The sequence below is a fragment of the Epinephelus fuscoguttatus genome, linkage group LG7 (genome assembly GCF_011397635.1).
Source record: "Epinephelus fuscoguttatus linkage group LG7, E.fuscoguttatus.final_Chr_v1".
Taxonomy (NCBI): Eukaryota; Metazoa; Chordata; class Actinopteri; order Perciformes; family Serranidae; genus Epinephelus; species Epinephelus fuscoguttatus.
In genome coordinates this window covers 35,217,943-35,237,358 of record NC_064758.1, presented here as the reverse complement: position 1 = coordinate 35,237,358, position 19,416 = coordinate 35,217,943, and the positions used below count along the sequence as shown (strand labels likewise).

General features: G+C 41.6%; 1 protein-coding gene across 1 annotated transcript; it reads left to right on the top strand.

The window, feature by feature from the left end:
• The first annotated feature begins 3,171 nt into the window (after positions 1–3,171).
• Positions 3,172–19,157, top strand: nt5dc2 (5'-nucleotidase domain containing 2). The gene is made up of 15 exons (XM_049580989.1): positions 3,172–3,178; positions 5,959–6,519; positions 8,919–9,103; positions 9,196–9,270; positions 9,373–9,428; positions 10,415–10,508; positions 11,564–11,692; positions 13,767–13,827; positions 13,935–14,037; positions 14,139–14,240; positions 14,324–14,405; positions 14,630–14,716; positions 16,744–16,884; positions 17,381–17,445; positions 18,567–19,157. Exons 1-15 carry the CDS (start codon positions 3,172–3,174, stop codon positions 18,826–18,828), a joined length of 2,010 nt encoding a protein of 669 aa, XP_049436946.1. The 3' UTR covers positions 18,829–19,157.
• The last annotated feature ends 259 nt before the right edge of the window (positions 19,158–19,416 follow it).

Genomic DNA, 19,416 nt, shown 5'->3' with positions numbered 1-19,416 from the left:
TGTTGTGTAATCATTTCCTGGGATTTGTGAAATTTTAAAAAGTCCTCTTCAGATGATCTAATCTGCTGAAGACAAACCCAAAGCTAATGAAAAAATAATGAAATGCAACCTGTATTCTACAAAGGACTTAACAATTTCATATGTGAATTACTACAACTTAAGTCAAGATTTTTTTATTAAGTGTTTTTACTCTTCTTTAGACATAAAAAAAAAGTTATGGTTTAAACTAAAAAATATATAAACCAATTAAAAAGTGTTAAATATCATGTGAAACTATAAAAATATATTGTAATGCTGTTAAACTAATGTGCTCACACTTAACAAATTCTAATACTGGTCAATGCTATGCAAAAGCGTTGAACTCCCAAGCTTCACTCATCTCTCTTTCTACTCCTCCCTTCCTCCCTCTCAACTCCTTCCTCTTCACTCCCCAGCCCCCCTACCCACCTCCTCCTGTTGGACTTCATGAACATTTTCTGCTAAAACAACAAAAACATTGTCAAAGTATTGTTTCTGTTACAAAAAAACTGTACATTCCCTTTTTATAACATAATTGATTCACAGCCAAACATCCACTGCAGATGAAGTAAGTGAATTATAGCCAGCGATGCATGATGCCCAGTTTACTGGAAAGATGATTAACTGCAATTCTCTCACAACATATAATCAATATGTGGAAATTTAACAACTCTACTAGATGTTACTTAATATTACTAGATTTTATTTACTTGCCAGGAGCTCCTATTATAGAAGCATTAGCAAGATATTCTTAAGGGGCACAACTGCCATCTTGGTTTTGAGTGTTTTGTGTTGCACTGTCAACACCTGGCCAGTGGGGGGCAGTCTATGACATGACGCACTGCGGTCCACTGTAATGACGAAAATGCAACTATGGCATCAAAACCCATGCATATACAAGAAAATGGCTTTTAATCAGCTGTCCACTGCAGTGACCACCACACGTGAAAGGGTTAACATTAGAGTTAAAAGCAAATGATTAACCAAGTGCATCAAGATACAAACTTCATACAGTATCCAAACATTAAACATTTACATCAAAGATTTAAACCTTTAATGAACCCTGAGTTCCTCAAACCTGTCGATCAAGTTTCTTAATCTGTGGTGGATTACTCCTGTCAGTGTGAAGCAACGAATTTGCTTTACAACAGCGATTACAATCTTTACTGTTGGAACAGGTAGCTAAGGCGAGCCTGCAGAACAAGTTTGATAAGCGTCAAATGTCCTCTTGAGGACTTCAGGCAAATCAGTGGTCTATTTAGAAAAGCTTCCTGGGCAAACACAAGCATGCACCACACTGTCATAATAAGTGCAGGTGTGTACACTGGGCTGGGGGGTTGTCTGTTTTTTTGTACCTTACTGCCATTTCACTGGGGTACACAGTGTATTAGCTACTGCTGATAGAAGTCAGTGTAGCATAGTTGTCAATGTCTAGCCTACAATGCAGTGTTTGTAATATGCAAGTAGCTATCTTAAGCCCGATTTCCACCGAGCAGAACAGTACAGTTCAGTTCAGTACACTTTTTTCTGTTTCCACTGTGAAATGGATGGCACCATTGGAACCGTCCCCTACTGTCCCCATTTTTGGTCCCCCCTCTGTTGGGGTACCTAGCACACAGATCTGGTACTAAAAGGTGGAACTGTGAACACAGTTTGATTGGTCAATAGAGGACAGTCACTCTGCTCAGGGCTGAGTTGTGGCTGGTTTTGAGGCTCATGTAACCACTGTTCATACTGTGGAGAGATTTATTTTTTAGAACTTTAATTCACTGGGCCGACTGCCGGCGACTTTTAAGGTGGAACATTAACTTGTAATGTTACTCAACGCATGAAATGACAACATGAATCAATCAGCACAACTTAAATTTCACTGTGACAACTCTGACCATTCCATCAGCTTTTATATAACATACAATTTTAGTAATGAGTAGATCCTCAAACGTTTATGTATGTCATTTTTTAATGGGAGGGCATATATCCCACTTCTCACTTGGAGAAAAAAAAGCGCTGTGGAACGTAGTTCCTGTGGGCTTCGGCAACACTTAACCTCCAAGCTTTCCTTGGAAGGACTAGTGCACAAACCCGCTATTTTTAAACATCCCATCCCAGAGATGCTCACTGCAGCCTGTTTTATTTTGCTCTGAAAATGTCGGGGTACAGCCTCGTTCTGTGGACGATAAACAAGGTGCAGACTTCCATCTGTGTCAGTAGTATGCGGAAACACAGTGAGTGCTGGACGGAGCAGTGAGTGACAACAACCCTGCCCACATTTAAGAGTACTGTTTGCAGCGGACATGCGAGGGTCTAGGTACCATGTCTGAAGGGTTACTTTTGGTTCCAAAGGTACCATACCGAAAGTGTTTGGTGGAAACAGGGCTTTGGACAGGTAGGAAACAGGTGCCCTTCTTGCTGAAGACCTGATGACACTTGTTTGCATGTTCTCCCCGTGTCAGCGTGGTTTTTCCCCAGGTACTCCAGCTTCCTCCCACAGTCCAAAGACATGCAGGTTAATTGGTGACGCTAAATTGTCCGTAGGTGTGAATGTGAGTGTGAATGGTTGTCTGTCTCTATGTGTCAGATCTGCGATAGTCTGGCAACCTGTCCAGGGTGTACCCTACCTCTCGCCCAGTGTCAGCTGGGATAGGCTCCAGCCCCCCCAGCTACCCCCAAGAGGATAAGCGGTTAGAAAATGGATGGATGGATGGATGTCCTATGATGTTATCCCCACCACCCACAGTCGCAATCTTTCTCAGCTCAGCTGCCTGTTCCACCAGTAGAGATTGACCTCTAGTGGAGCTTGCTGTGCACTACAATACATCGCCTCGGCAGCATCTTCTTATCAGTTTAATACAAAGAGAAACATCTGTATTTTCAACGGTATTGAAAATAATACCTTCAGGTTATACCTTTATAGCGTCCAAGCATAGTGCGTACCTTAAAATGTACAGAGTGTGAATTGTCAAAAAATAGAGTGATAAACAGGATCTAGAGATCTTAAGCAGTCGTGGCGGTTTATACACGCATACAGATGACATCACCATAATCTAGGACAGACAGAAAGCCTGCTTACATAAGTTTATGTCTGCATAATCTGGATTAACAAGTGAAACTCAGCATTACCCTAAATTTGTCAGTTCAAACACTGTAAGCTCCATGACGGGTGACAGCTTTCAAATTGACAAGACAACATTTAGTTCAGTCTGTTTTTAACTTTCTATTTTCATGGCAGTTGTATTTTAGTTTGTTTATTGGGAGTGTTGGAAGTAACTAAGTGATATATCAGCATCTGAAATTTGCAGAAGATCCCATTGACAGTTATAAATACCTAGTAATGCGAAAAGTTGGGCGAGCATGGAAGCCCAGTATTCATGCTGAATGATGTTTTGACCTACACTAGGCTTTGTAGTGTGCAGTCCACTGGGCCCCATGACAGACGGCACGTACCTTTAAAGAGACAATTAGCCCAAAAATCAGTAATTGGCCAAAGAGATGTCTGCCTTCTCTCCAGTATAATAGACACAGATAACACTCAGCTTGTGTCTTTCGACCACTCAAAGTGCTTTAACGCTACATGTCACATTCACCCATTCACACACAGTCACACACTGGTGGCCGAGGCTACTATACATGGTGCCATCTGCTACACGGTAACCATCCACAGGCACTAACACATAGATGAAACAGCCACCAGGAGCAATTTGGGGTTCAGTATCTTGCCCAAGGATACTTCAACACATGACCCGCTCTACCTCTGAGCCACAGCTGCCCCAGCTTAGCCAAGGAGGACGCCATTAGTGTTTACATCTCGCCCTGTCAAGCGCACAAGCCTCTCGTCTATGAGTAGATGCACGCTTCCTTCTGCATGGTGTCACGCCAGGGCCACACTGCCCGCGGAAGCGCAGCGCACCGAAATTCTCGCGCGTGCCGGAGCACCTCCGTTCACATCAGACACGCATTTCTCCACGCCGTCGACAAGCGATTCTGCTCCCAGCTCTTGTTTTTCACTGCCTGGCTTGTCAGATTCGCTCGCGGCTCGCGCAGAAAATAGACCAGACGCCGAACTGATCGCTGCAAATCGTGAGCCTGCCGCGGAGCTTCCCGGCGCGGCGCTGCCAGTGTGGACGACACAGTCGGTTAACATGGGCGCCGAAAGGAAACTGCCTTCTCTTCTCGGCACTTCGAGGCTATTCGCGGCGCTTCCGCGGGCGGTGTGGCCCTAGCGTTACAGTTGATGGGTGTAGTTCAATTGAAAGAAAATAGTCCCTACATGAAACTGCTCACAACATCTGTCAATTATCTTGAGTGACCGGGTCACGATTTCTAGAGAGAGACATTGCTGTTGAGTTTTTCAAATGTATTTCCTCTAGCACTTTGAGCACCACAAGTCGAGTGTCATCTAGTCCCATTATACTGGAGAGAGGGCAGACATCTTTACAGCCATCGTCTCCAACACCTAACAGCTCACACCATAACAATGTTGGCTAATGAATAGCACTACAGGGGAGGAAAAATATTTTGTTATTTGGGTGTGAACTGTCCCCTTGAGTAAATTCAAATGAGCTCCATCCTGACCATCTTCAAACATGATAGTAAGGCACTCACAAGGACTATTCAATTCCTCTTTGAATTTTGATATTTTAAGTACATTTGCTTGTAATGGAGTTTTCTTAAATTGGCATATTGCTATTTTTACCTCAGGATCTGAATACCCCCTTTCACCATGATCAAAGTAAAGCTGTGTGTTTAGATTACCCCCCCCCCAGGAATGTCCCAAATGCAGGGCTGTAAATATAGATGGCTCAGTCGCCCTGGGGGGCTCCCCATGGGGCATGGGAAGAGTGGGCCCTCTGGCTGTGTTTCGGGTGGAGGATGGGCCCTTATCAGTGGTGGCCACCTTTGAAATGTGCCTATAGAAGAACTCTAATCAAAGTCAGAGAGGTACCTTTTGCTATAGATGCACTTGAAAAAAGGCAGACGCATTTGTCATGTTTATTTTGTTTATTTTTGTTGATGTTTATTTTTTCAATATGCAAAGACTTAATGTGGCCTATAACATGGCATTAGACTGCTTCTTAAACCTCTACAATGGTGTAGTGCCAGCCAGTTTGTAAACACTGGTGTGCCTGCCTGCCCTGTTTTAATATGTAATCTTATCTATCTATATATGTGTACATATGTGTATATATGTGCAGGCTCTCTGTCTCAGAAAAAGGTATCATGCAGGCCATTTTTATGAACGTGTATAATGAATGTTGGGTATTTCTTGTCTTTATATAAATAGTATTTATTATATTGTATTTTTGGACATAGATGATTGTCTGTTTTTGTGGGCTATATTTTGGACCGTTCTCTGTGTCCTCAATAAAATCAGAATCAGAAATACTTTATTGATCCCCGGGAAAGTGTTGGCGTTACAGGTGCTCCTTACAAGAGCAGAAAGATATATTATATAGGGCAATTCGAAGTGAAAATATGAGAAAATCTAACAAGATTATTTACAAAAATATATATAGTAACCTAAAACAAATATACACAGATACAGTGGCATTAAAATAGATCATAAACAGTATACAGTAAAGATAAAATAAGGTTTTTGCACAAGTTAAATTAATTGCACATGTTGACAGTGGGTGAAATAGTCTAAAGTCATTTTCATTATTATTATTAGAACAAAATTATATGCCTATGCATAAATAAACTATAAAATGATTAAATTAAATGAATATATTCTTATTTTATTTGGTATTTTGGTCACATACAGATGCAGTGGTGACTGCTGGGTAATTTAAGTCGGTGTTGTGCCGTGTTGTTGACTGTCTCTTTACCTGAGGACACACCGTGTGCTCATTTGCATGTTCTGGGGTCACGTCCTGAAAGCATTTTGTACATTACATAAAATAATTTTGTTTACGTGAATATGTGTTTGCTATGGCCATGCAGACTGGCTGCAGGGACTTCACTCCGCCCCTTTAAATTCAGAGGCGTGTTTATCCGGGACATGGCGCTACACTGAGGGCGAGGCATTGTTATCGTCTGCCTGCTTGCAGGGTACATACGTCTGCAGAGCAGGCAGCAGTTGTTATAGAAGTGTTTACATTTGCACAGTGAAGATGTCTCTAAAGGCGGTGGGCACCGCGCTGACATGGACACTGAGGACTACCGGACAAGGGACTCCTCCCGTGGCGCGGTCCCTCAAAGTGAACAGACTTTCTACAACATGCAGTGTGTCTGCAGGAACAAAGCAGGACTGCGGAAAAACAAACACACAAAGTTGCAGCTCCAACTCGGGCACACCGAGTGGAGACGTGTCTACCGTGTCATCAGCCAGCGAGTCTCCTCACAGATGCGGCGCAGGGGAGAAGAAACGAGCCAAGGAGCCCGTGGGTGCTCCCGGTGTTACTGGTGTGAGACGACGGTCATACACCTCGTCTTCAGCAGCTCCGGTAAAGCAGAGCTCCTACATGTGGGCTCGGTACAATGACACGAAACGACTAGTCCACGGTAAGTTCAAGTTGTCCCCAAATGTCTTCTCAAGTCGACCGCAGACAGCGACGGTTAACCGACCTCGCGGTGCCAGGACGTTCAGTCAGCCGTTGGTGGGGACAGCTTGTTCACTTGGTGGTTGTTTTTCATACTCTGCCACAGTGACCAAAGCGGACAGATGGCAAAATACCACTGCTGCTGATGCCAAAAGAATTCAAGATAACATTCAAATAACTGTGTGCAGTTTTAAATCAAACTACAACTCAACAAGTCCAAGTCAGTTCCTTATTTGGTGTCGAAAACAATCCCCGCGTTAGCTTACAGAACAAGTAGCTATCTTATAGCTTAAATTCCTATGCTGATTTAAAGTAACAGTTTGTTGCTTTGACAGTAACAATAATGTTGTTTAGGGAAGGTTAGACCACTTACTTATTGTTTTATAATCTAAATTTGACAAAAAGTGAATGAGCCAGCGTTAGAGGTGGTGTTTAAGTGTTTAATTTAAGTGTAATTATCTTAATAAGCAAACTGAAGCATCACAAAACTGAAAATGTGACCAGTCTGTGAAAGCACCATGATGCTAAATTGAGTCCCTCTGTCTATTCAACACATATTATTATTAAATTACCAACAAAAATGTGCTTTTCTTTGTTGTTGTTGTTGTTCCGTCCACATGGTCGAGGCATACTTAAGTGTCGCATTACAATGGGGAAGTAAATATTGAAATGCTTAACCAACAGTGTCAGTCAGTAATAAGTAAATGATATAAGTAACAGTGCACAAGCAAAATGTACATAAAGTATCAGCATTAAAACACACATTATGCAGCATAGTGTGCCCTTACCATGCTGATTATTATTATTACTGTTGCAAGAACATGCAAACATCATTTTAATGTTGCAGCTTGTTGAATCAGAGCTTCATTTACTGCAGGGTAGCATCATACTTTATAAACTGATCATATGTTTTTTAGATAGAGTCTAGCTGTTAGACAAATAACAAGTATGAAGTACAGTACTTGCATGCTTAAATGTGAAGGAGTAGATGTATGAAGTAGCACAAGAAAAATACAAGCACCTAAAAGTTGCATAAATGTAGTTAGTGCACCAGTGGATACATGGATTTTTTTTTTTAAAAAAAACGACATTTCTAAGTAACCGATTCAAGTCAAACTTAAATTGAAATTCTCATTTGCAGCATAATGTGCCTTCACAATGCTGACTATGATAACTAAAAGCCATGCATTCAAAATCTTAAGTAAAAATGCACTTATATAAACAGTAAACTCATTATGCAGCATAATGCTTCCTTACAATGCTGTTATGATATGTGATAAGTATAACTGTTGCATTAACATGCAAACATCATTTTAATGTTGCAGCATGTTGAAACAGAGCTTCATTTACTGATTGTATACTTTCTAACAATGCATCACCATTTCTAAACTGGTCATATGTTTATTTGGATAAAATCTAGCTGGAGATGGAGTGCAATATTTGCCTATGAAGTGCTCCACTGGGTACTTTGATTTTTTTTTTTTTTTTTTAAAGTGTATAATCAATGTACATTTCTTATTTATAATTTATAATTATATATAAAGTTCTTCTCTCAGTAGCTGATTCAAGTCAAGCTATGAATCCCAAGCCTGGTTTTATTTAAGCTCTTCCCGCTCCTCAGACTGACTTTGATAGATTCCATCTTTTGAAATGTGACCCCGGCAGAATGGCCAGACGAAACTTAGCCTCAGGCTTGGTGCATGCATTGACTTGTGCACAGCTGCAGCCCTCATTGAAGTGTCCCAGGACAGAAGGCCATGGCCCACTTTCTCCCTATAGACCTACAGTGACACAGCCCTGTGCTTGCACTCCCGCCGGGGTGTGAGAGGCTGCCTCGGGAACAGATTGGAAACTGTTTGTTTAATCTGTGTCCACGTGTTCGCTGCGTGACAGTTGTGCTCATCAAAACAGTGGCTAACAAAACGTGGAAGATACATAATGAAATGAACCTCTCCCAGAAGAGGTCATGAATAAATGTTAGAGCAAGAAATTGAATAAAACACTGTATTTTGACAGGGCTGTACTGAATGTTTTGATGTTTTGGACTTAGTTCTGTGAAGTGCCAGTTTATATCCCAGAGCACATATTACGCAACCACCGACGAGCCTGCCAGCCTCACTAGATTGAACTCACCATCGGAAATTTCTGCTTGTCTGTCTGCAGAAGTGCATAATCAACAGGTTTCAGAGTACAGTACAGATTTTTGTTCCTGCAGTGTGAATAGTCTAATCCTTCCCTGCCTCATATGATAACAGCGGCTTGTGTTTTACTCTCCTGTTTTGCTTGAGCATTGATTTCTGTCTGATTTAATCAGCATTTATCCTGTTTAATCTGAAGGAAGTATTTCCCCTCTGCTTTCAGAACTGATCCCACCAGGTGCATGTAATCTCCTCAACTCCTCCACCATCTACGCTAACAATGAGGTCGACCTGGCTGAAGTGGACATCTACGGCTTTGACTATGACTACACACTGGCTCTGTACTCAAATTCGCTTAATGAGATGATCTACAATAAAGCAAAAAGCTTCCTAATCGAACACTTTAAGGTGTGTTTTTATGGAGGTGGATCAAGTGTAATGGCATTACAGCTGCTTGTAGATTCAGGTTCACTTATCCCTTTTGTCCTCCTGCTTAACAGTACCCTGAAGGCATCCACAAGTACGATTACATTCCCAACTTTACTGTCCGGGGTCTTCACTATGACATCCAAAAGGTAAATTCTTTTAAATCCCAAATGTCCCGTTTGCAGGAAGAGAAATGTTTACTTTCTTCTGTATGGGTAATTATACGAGAGACTCTTCCCCCCTCTCTGTAGGGTCTCCTGATGAAGATAGATGCCTTCCATTACATTCAGCCAGGAACAGTGTATCGGTAAGAGGCTGTTGCTGTATTGGGTGTTAAGTTGTTTTGTCCAAGTGACTAATGGAAACAACGATTTTTTAAAGTGCTCCACTATTGAGTGGAGAAACAGGCTGCGTGTAGCCACTCAGGCCACATTTACATTGACTAAAAGTACTTGTTTTTGCTTCTGACATGTCTAGATAATTACTCTAAGTATGTTACAACTTATGAAAAGGACCCTTTAGACATTTTGTTAAATAGTAAGATCTTTGTTGAAAAAGAAACAGCCATGAAGTCGCTTTGGTCAGACCAAGCAGACTCCATTTAACATTTGAATTAACAGCCTTTTATCATCGTAAAACACACTTCATTTAAAGTTTACAAAGCAAAATAAAACTCACAAAACCATCTTGGTTTGTCTTTCCACTGTTCCAACAATCTCCAACTCTGGTCTGATTGACATAAACCTTTAATTCACACAGTGGCTCTTTACATGCTAACATTACAGTTGATTTAAAATGAGTTTGGTGTCTTGTGTGGCTTTTTTTTTTTTTGGCTGTTTCTGGTTAAACAAAAAGGATCTTACTCTTTAACACAAAGGTCTGTCTCTGTAAGGATCCTTTCCATAATGTCAGACACTTAGAGTAACAATCTGAGCCTGCCAGTGACAAAAACAAGCCATTTCAGTGAACGTTAATTGCCAGTGCGAACATGACAGTGGTTACATTTCAGCCTGTTTCACAACTGCTGGCTGCTTCACTCTCACTCAATACTGGACCAGTTTAAAAATGGCTTTTACCATTAGCTATGTAGACTCAAAAACAAGGAAAAATAGAGCACCAGTTGAAAAATACTGGCTTCATCCTTTAAGTAGCTCTAATGCGACATTTTTTATTGGGCTTTTATTAAATTTAAATCCCTGCTGCCAAGGGCAAAGACGTCTGTTTGTTTTATTTGATAATGTTGTGTATTTGTTTTAAAACTCCAGTGTAATTATTTATGTTTGATGTTCCCAGGGGACTGAGCCCAGTGCCAGATGAGGAGGTCCTTCAGCTCTATGGGGGGACCTTCCATGTCCCCCTGCAGCAGGACAGTGGCTTCTATGGGAAAGTAAGGAGGATGGTTTTTATTTAGTATAGCATGTACAGTTATATGAATACAATTGGACAGTCTGTATGAGGTACTTGACTGTTTGTTATAACTTCAAACAGTCCTGTGGAGAGAGCTATTGCATTTTGGATTCAGATATTTCTCTGTGAAATGTGTGTGGTTGTTGGGTTTGGCACAGATGTGAAAGCACTTCTTAACTTTGGGGGCTCAGCACATCTGTTGTAATCTCATCCGGCCACCCTCTGGATTAAATCTGTTACCATCCACCGATATTTCAAATGTCTGGCTCAGCATGGCTTTACTATTACATAAGTCCCCAATGTTAAATTTTGTAATCTCATTTGTTCCACTGCCGTCATGAAGCCGCTGGAAGGCGTTGTTCCAGTCTTGACAAAGCTGACCACAAGAACTCTTTTGAAATCTCTCAACCAGTCACAAAAGTAGAAAGCTCTCTTAAGTCTGACAGTCACAAAGGTTAATCTGACCCTTTTTGCTAATTAGGAACAATTTGGACTCTAAAATGTTTTCAATCAGGCTCAAATAGTTTTCGGCCCATTGCCTCCTTAAAGAGCTTTCCCAGCAGGAAGTATGCCTGCCCATCTTGTGATTCTCCTTGAAACAGCACTACACATTATAGTTCTGGCCACCAAGGACTCGATGTCCAACAAAATAATTTATTTTTAGTTTTGAAAGCTGCACGCAACCAGTCATGAAGGTAGAAATCTCTATTGAGTCTGACAGCCATAAAGGTTAATCTGACCTTTTTGCTAATCAGGAACAATTTGGACTCATGTTTTGAATCAGACTCAAATAGTCCATCGGGTCTGCTTTCTCTCAGCTGGAAGTATGTCTGTCCATCTTGTGATTCTCCTTAAACCAGCACTATCTGAAATAGTTTTGGTGTGACTATAATCTCATTTGGGCGCTCTGTCTTCAGGGTAGCTGCAGTGGTTGTAGGGGAAATGGTTCCTGATGTGATCAAGAAGTGTTTATTTTTACAACATTTCCTGCATGTGAAGTAATTACCAATCATTAAAATACATTTTCTCTCACAGGGACCCAAAGTGAAGCAGTACATGGACATCTTCTCCATCCCTGAGATGACGCTCATGGCCGTGGCAAATGATTTTTTCCTCACCAATGACATTGAATATGATCCAGTTCACCTCTTCAAGGACGTCTCAGTGAGTATGCCACCCCCAACTCTTGCGCTGGCCTGTAAAGTACACCCACGCACACACCATGAGATTGCAATACAGACATAAGGTGCACATCATGAAATTGTCTGCATATTCAGAGCCAATATTGCATGAAAAAATCTTTGCTTGAGTTTTCTTGAGTCAGGAAGGTTTAGAAGACAACAACGAGGTCGACAAGGATGAAACAGGCCTACCTGATTGTAAAGACAGTGATCGACAGGAAAAGCAGATTAGATTACAGATGAGGTGGACACTGCAGTGGTGTTAGCATAAGATTAGATTAAGACTTCACCTTCTGCGCCCAGTGAGGGAAAGCCTGGTGTACCCTTGACAGATGTCACAGCGGTTTTTAATGTTAAAAAGCTCCAACAGTTACCCAGTACAATAATCTGTGTCCAGTGTTCTGAAGTGGTCTTGTTGAATTTGTGCATTTGAAATGATAAGTACCCTCACAATGAAAGTTGTTGAAATTCGCCTGCTCTGTTCTGCAGGAAAGGGGCCCACTCAGGGTTAGCTGCGGGAGTGGGGTGCGGGGTGTTCACATGGTTGCCTCATGGTGCTGCTCTCGCGGTATTAAATGTTGCACCCTATGTTTTAAGCCGAGGCCTCACCCTGCAGGTCATACTGAGAAGCATACTGACTAACGTACTGGACTGTTTTTAGACACTGTGGTCCTTCAGCAGGAGTCTGAGGAATCTGCTGCGCTCAGTTGATGTTTGCAGTGGACTGTCAAGGGCCGAACAAAGAACAATCACTGTGTTTCCTCCTGGTCCAGAGATGCCAGAGTTTCGGGTTACAGGGAAATGCAGCCCAGTGTCCACTTTGATTTGAGAGGAAAAAAAAGGAAAAAGTCAGGTTTTACGCAATGTCATATAAAGGGCTATTTCTCTGTGAGGGACTGTAGGTCAGAGCAGTCTCTTGGCAGGAAAAGCTACGTCTAAAATGTACCATGAAATCTGTAGATTTTGCGTGAAGCTCTGTTGCCTCTGTGGCTTTATTCACACTACAGGGCCTAATCCACATTTCCTCTTTTCCCCCCGATCTTATCTCTCTGCTTAGACTGTTCATATTTATGTTTCAAGTAACCCATATCTGGCATCAGCGTCGACGGACCTCTGCCCTGAACACCTCACGTGCCACTAGTAACGTCACATTTGTGCCTTGGAACAAAAACCAAAACATCACATTTGTGCAACAGGCGTTTGGGAAAAAAACTGATTACACAGCAGCACGAATGTTTATTTCCCGAATGATTTGCTGCAGAGAACAGTCAGTCCTATGTTGATGAGCGGACTGACTGCCCATTGTCCTGAACTGCATGGCACTCTCCCCCCATAGACGCACTTGGCTAATCATTATGAAGAATGACTTCATGACCTTCTTTATTCTGCACAATAGTTAGCAACGTGCTGCTGTTTGGGAGAGTGTGTCGCTGTTTTCACAACAATGTGCGCTTGTTTTAGGGATAACTGGCTGTTAAAATGTCCTTTTGGTCCCATGGCTACTCCCATGGCTCCCAGACTATTGAGGCTTCGGGATTATGAGCTGTTAGAACAATGGCACGAGAAGACAAAAGCAGCTATTGTTGCTAGTTCTTTGGAGCCATTGCAGGAAGACGCAGGAGTCGCCGGGCTGTGATACGGAGGGTTTCGTGGTGGAACGGTTACTCCAAAACCATAGCTACATTCCAATGTCCAGAGCTACATTCCAATATTTCCTTCTGCGCCTCACAAGAAGCCTGTCATGATATGTAGGCAGGCTATCTCCGTCAGATAGTGTCTGGCGACTGAGGCAGCCTACAGCTACAGCACCCTTCTGTCCAACACTGCATGGTAAATGATCTGCTGCTGCACAGCGGTCACATGCCCAGTCATAGGATATGTATCGGATTCAGGACCATGTATGAAAGCGATCAGAAAAACAGATTTCTGTTTCCACACTATGAAAAAATCAGATCTGTCTCACGCAATAACAAAAAAAAAAAAAAAAAAAAATCAGATTTGGGCCACGTTTGCTTGTAATGTGACTGTAGCCTTTGTAACACTTATGTAATCCTCAGGAAGCAATTGGCATGGTCCACCTCAAGGGCTACATGTACAAATGGATCATGGAGGATCTCGGTAAGAAATCCTTTCCCTATTTTAGCATCAAGTCGGCATATTACGACACATAAAATAATATTACAGCTACACTATGTGCTACTGAGGCGTCTTCCTCCTCTTCATAGATAAGTTCATTCCCAGAGGAGAAGAGACCGATGCTGTTCTGCATCGACTGGTCAGCAATGGAAAGAAGCTATTCCTCATCACCAACAGTCCCTTCTGCTTTGTGTGAGTGTTGGCTCTCTGTTAGCTTTGGGTGCACTCTGACTCATAATGAGGATAAACTGTTCTGTTCCAGTCTGTAATTTTTTTCTCTCTCCTTTGTGCAGGGATAAAGGCATGACACACATGGTGGGAAAAAACTGGAGAGAATTCTTTGACGTTGTAATTGTCCAAGCAGACAAACCTCACTTCTTCACCGATTGTATCAAGTGAGTAATGTTTTGGGGAAAGTGGTGAATACAGCATCAGTCACGTGCCCCAGAAATGTCATTAAAGTGTGCTGCTCTTACAGACCCTTCAGGCGTTTGGATGATAATGGGGACCTTCGGTGGGAAAAGATTAACAGTTTGGACAAAGGACAGATCTACAAACAGGTCTGTGTTACTTCAGGATACTGTGTGACGTCTCTGAAAGGGAAATGTTTCCTCATGTTTAAGCTGCCCCCTGGTCCTCTAGTCATCAGGCTCACTTCTCTTTCTCTGTTTCACAGCTGTGTTCTTACTTGTTGTAAATGTTACACGTTTTTACTTGCTGCATTCTGTGTAACTTGAAATAAAAAGAACGACCTGTTAGTTTGTGGTTTTCTTTTGTGTTTCAGGGAAATCTGTTTGACTTCCTCCGACTGACAGGATGGCGAGGCCCAAAGGTTCTGTACTTCGGAGACCATCTTTATAGTGACTTGGCTGTAAGTGTCAAAGCCATGACGATTTTCCTGTGTGTTTAATCCACATAGTTTATCTTATGTTGTCAGAATTTCCTCTCAAAGTGAGAATTTCTCAGCATATGACATTTATTTAACAGCTGAAGACAGTGGCAACTAAAATAATTGCATTAATACTAATGAAGCAGTAAATATTTAAGGTCCAGGCCCTTTCAAACACATACAAAGAGACGCACAGATTCGCACACTGCCAGATTTCCACTCTCTGCATGTATTGCACAACGTTGAATGTTCCAACGTGTCACTGGGGTGGGGCTGGGGGGGGCTGCACAGTGCAAACTTCAAACACCAGATGGCAGCACAGACTGCCTGACACTATGTCAAAATATGTGGGATCAATGGCATGGATTACCGCATAGAAGGTATACAAATGTGTTGGCAGCTGGAAACACACATTGTTTCTGCACTGCTGTGAAGTACTTGCTGATGAGACACAATCAGAAAGCACTTTGTTTTGTTGCGCTTTTAAAACAGACAACTTAAAGTGCTTATAAATAAAATAAAGCAGCAATTAAAACATATTAAACAAAATAGATTAATTATAAATTACAATGAGATTTAAAAACAGACAAAACACAAATCAGCATATTTAATAGACTTGAAATACAGTTACAGTTAGGGCTGGGTGATGAGGACAAAATGCTTGTCTCTGTATTTTGGCGATACACAATATATATCTAGTATTTTCTGTTAATTGGGCAAGTCAAAGCCACATTTGAGATGTCACAAGCACTTTTATAAAACAGGCTGTGATCAAAATAAAATGCAAAGACGGATCTTTTTCCGTTTCGTTTGAAAATATACAGCTGCACAACATGTAAATGAAAAATTATATACAATAAATATAAGGGCTGTATGTTAATGCTTTTTGCACACAGCACTGGAGCTACAGAGGTTTAAAGGTTTACAGCAAAGAACACAAAACCATAACATGAGTATAAAAGTATCAAGTAATCCTAAATGCATTGTAGTTGGAACAATTGAAAATCTTTGTAGGAGGAGTTAGTAATTTTCCACCGGTTGGCCTTCCGAATGAATCTAGTCTGATTCATGCACAGAGCATCAACAGAGGTCAAGGGAGGGAAGGAGAAGAGACACTTTGAGACAACAAATACCAAGAACAACAGCAACACACTGTAATCCACCTCACACACAAACTAGCTTTGAGCGCTGGAGTGCACGTGTGCTGCTGTAATTTCATTAATCTCAGATTTATTTAGCGTAGCACGTGCAACATACAGGCCAATGTCACACTAAAGACTAATTAACAGACAGATTAAACAGAGGAGCAGCTCTGTGTCTCTGAGTGTTGCTGGAGAACCTGTGCGTAAGAGGGGTAGAGCTGTGGGTGTGAAAGAGGAGAGATGCATGCTGGTATGTGTTATGTAAGACAACTTGACCCTATATCAATATAAATGGTGTTGTCTAAATTTATGTCTTGCTTGAAAATTGAAAGTGCAGTAGAGAATCAGAACCAGTGAATCAGAGGCGCAGGAGAGCAGCAGAGTTGTGGAATTAGATTTGAAAATGACTGACATTTGGGGAGCATATAAAACCATTTGGTTTTGACTCAAAGCACCACCATGTGACTGCTTCCTAAAGATCTAAGGGGTCTGCTGGGTTTATATTCTTCAAACAGATGGCCCAAGGTTGTGAGGGGATTCATAAAACAGCAGCAACACCTCAGTAACCAACGGAAAGCCACTGATTAACTCATAAAATGGAGACATCAAAATGGGTGACACTGAAGGCGTCAGGTGACAAAACATGCTCCTGCTGAGTATATTTGGCGTTACTGCTCAGAGATGTTTACAGAGAAGTAAATATGTGGTCTCACAGGGATGACTCCTTGTGTATTTCAGCTCAGGAACTAAACTTTTGCTGCCACTTAGCTCTTGATGCTACAGGATTGATACAGGACTGACAGGATGCTACAGTTCAGCATTGCACAGGCTAGAGTTTGACCAAAGCAATTTCACTTGTCGCGGCAGGATCTGATGTTACGACACGGTTGGCGCACAGCAGCCATCGTACCTGAGCTGGAGCAGGAAACCAAAGTGGTGAGCACAGACCGGTTTGGTCTGAGCCTCACCTGGCTCCAGGCGTTGACCGGCCTCATGGAACGCCTACAGGTAAGAAGTGATTACCAGGATTGTGTGGAGCTTTCACTCCGTTTTTACGTAGGAGCTGACCACATAACAGCATTGACACATCTCAGACTTTCCTTAGTGTTAAAGAAAACAGATGGTGATGTTTCATAGGCAGCAGTTACTGGTGTTTGGTAAGCCCCAAATTGGCAAATAAACTGACGGCAAACCACGATCTGTACTGACATTCATTTCCACCTGTTGTTACCAGGCTACACGAGTCCATGCAACTGTTTACAAGCCCATGTTGTCTCGTAATGAAGCAGTGGGAAACTGAATGAATTGAGCACAAAAATGCAGTAAAACTTTCACTGTGGTTCAAATAAAACAAACTGGGTGTTCTTACATTTTAACAGAAGAACAGATAATTCTTTATGTATGTGTGAATGTTAAGTTTTCCATCTCCATCTTGCTGTTGTTTTGTTTCTGACAACAGCAGACCTTGATTTCCTCACTGTGTTTTTTGCCTCCATTATCTTAGACACTTCGGGACCCGGAGTGTAAACTGATTTTTCAGGAATGGCAGAAGGAGAGAGAAGAACTCAGGTGAGTGCCGTTATCTTAGTTTGTCACTCATCTCATGCACCTCCAATGACCATGCTGTCATCAGGTATATAAGTACAGCTCTGAGGTGCCTGTACTTGAAGACTAACCTCATCTTATTTTGGCCTAGTCCACAACAGTGCTTAACCTTTAGGGGGATTTAGTGACATCTAGTGGTGAGGTTTACACATTGCAACCAGTTGAAACTACATGTGGTTGGAATTCCGTCATTGTTTACTGTTCAAAGGGATTTTCTCAGGAGCTGAGTCACTGCTCTTCCTCTCCAAAACAAACAGAACTGGGATCTCAGTTCTGAACACTGTGTACGCACAAAACAAAGCCTGAAAGAGGCGTACGCCACGTCTCACACACACACAATTCCCCTCTGGGATTAATAAAGTATATAAAATTAAAAAAATTAAAAAATTAAAGTTGCTCTCTCGAAAAGCACACTTGATGGGAGAAACTTAGACCCATGCTTATAAACATTTTGGAGACGGGAAATTGGTGATGCATATGGTATTGTAGAAATGATAAAATATTTTTTGGCGCACACCATGTTTGGCTTTTGGAAGTATATACATTTTTAGTATGGATCCTACGCACTGTTTTGTTAACGAGGCCCCTGGTGAATAAAAACAGTAAAAACACTGTATAACACAGTTTCATGTTACAGTCAGTAACAGTGTCTCTCCCATGTTGTCAGCCCAGCGCCTGCTAATGTGTGCTCACCTTTATCTGATCCAGACATTCAGGAGGCTTTTGATGTGGTCTCTTTCTCTCAAACAAACGGACACAGTGATTTAAACCAGTAAAAACACTGAATAAATTAGTTTCTGATCTAGTAGAGCCAGATTTTGGTTTGTCTGTTTGGGGCTTCTGTAGAAACTCTCCAAAGACAAATTCCCGCTCCCTTTGTAGATATACGGATCATTTAAAGTTAACAAAAACACAACAATTCTTATTTTTAGGCGTTTATATACTAAAGAAAACTGCCAATATATCCACCTAAATGCTACACACTGGACCTGTAGTGCATAAGTAATGATAATTCCACTACTACATATATGAACTGTACATGCTTAAAGTCATATAATCTTACACCTTGACCTTTTATGTCGCAGGGCGATGACAAAGAACTTGTTCAACCCTCAGTTCGGCAGCATCTTCAGAACCTGTCACAACCCCACGTACTTCTCCAGGCGTCTGTCTCGTTTCTCAGACATCTACATGGCCTCCCTCGGCTGTCTTCTAAACTACGACCTCTCGTACACTTTCTACCCCCGCCGCACCCCTCTGCAGCACGAGGCTCCTCTGTGGATGGATCAGCTTTGCACAGGCTGCATGAAGACCCCTTTCCTGGAGGAGATGTCTCACATACGATGAGATCTGCGCTCTCCTCAGTGACTGATGAAGGTTTTAAACCTGCTGAACATTTCGATTTTTTTTTTTTTTATTCAGGAAATGCCTCATTTTAGTTTAGAAGGTAACGCACAACGTCCTCCACAGGGTAAAGGCTTATGTTCTCCACAGTGACCCACTTTCCTGATGATGTCACTAGAGGGTGCTATAGATTTAGCTGCTGTTTAGAGATTGTACCATTCAACATTGACACACACTCTTTGCTGCCTGATTCAAAGGGATATGAAAATGCTGTGCAACTTAAAGCTACCACCGCACAATTACAACAAATAAATGAATTAAATGTTGCATAATTATGTGTTGATTTTTTTATTAACCATCTTATACCGTACTTGTGAGATCTTAATTACTACAAACATTTTATTTGGTGTCATTAATCCATTTTTTAATTTCTTTTTGACAAAATGAGTGAAGCTCTTCTGCACGAAAGTCCACATATCTGATGTTGCAGATCTTTAAACCTACCACTAAACCTAAAACTGCTTTTGTAACTACTATATATGAACCTAACTCATAATCATAATCCTACATTAAACCTAGCTCTACACGTGA

Bases quoted from the DNA above. Each gene is read 5' to 3' on its own strand.
- nt5dc2 (XM_049580989.1), top strand. The intron at 14,038-14,138 runs GTGAGTGTTGGC...TCCTTTGTGCAG, and splicing joins AACAGTCCCTTCTGCTTTGT to GGATAAAGGCATGACACACA. The intron at 14,406-14,629 runs GTCTGTGTTACT...TTTGTGTTTCAG, and splicing joins AAGGACAGATCTACAAACAG to GGAAATCTGTTTGACTTCCT.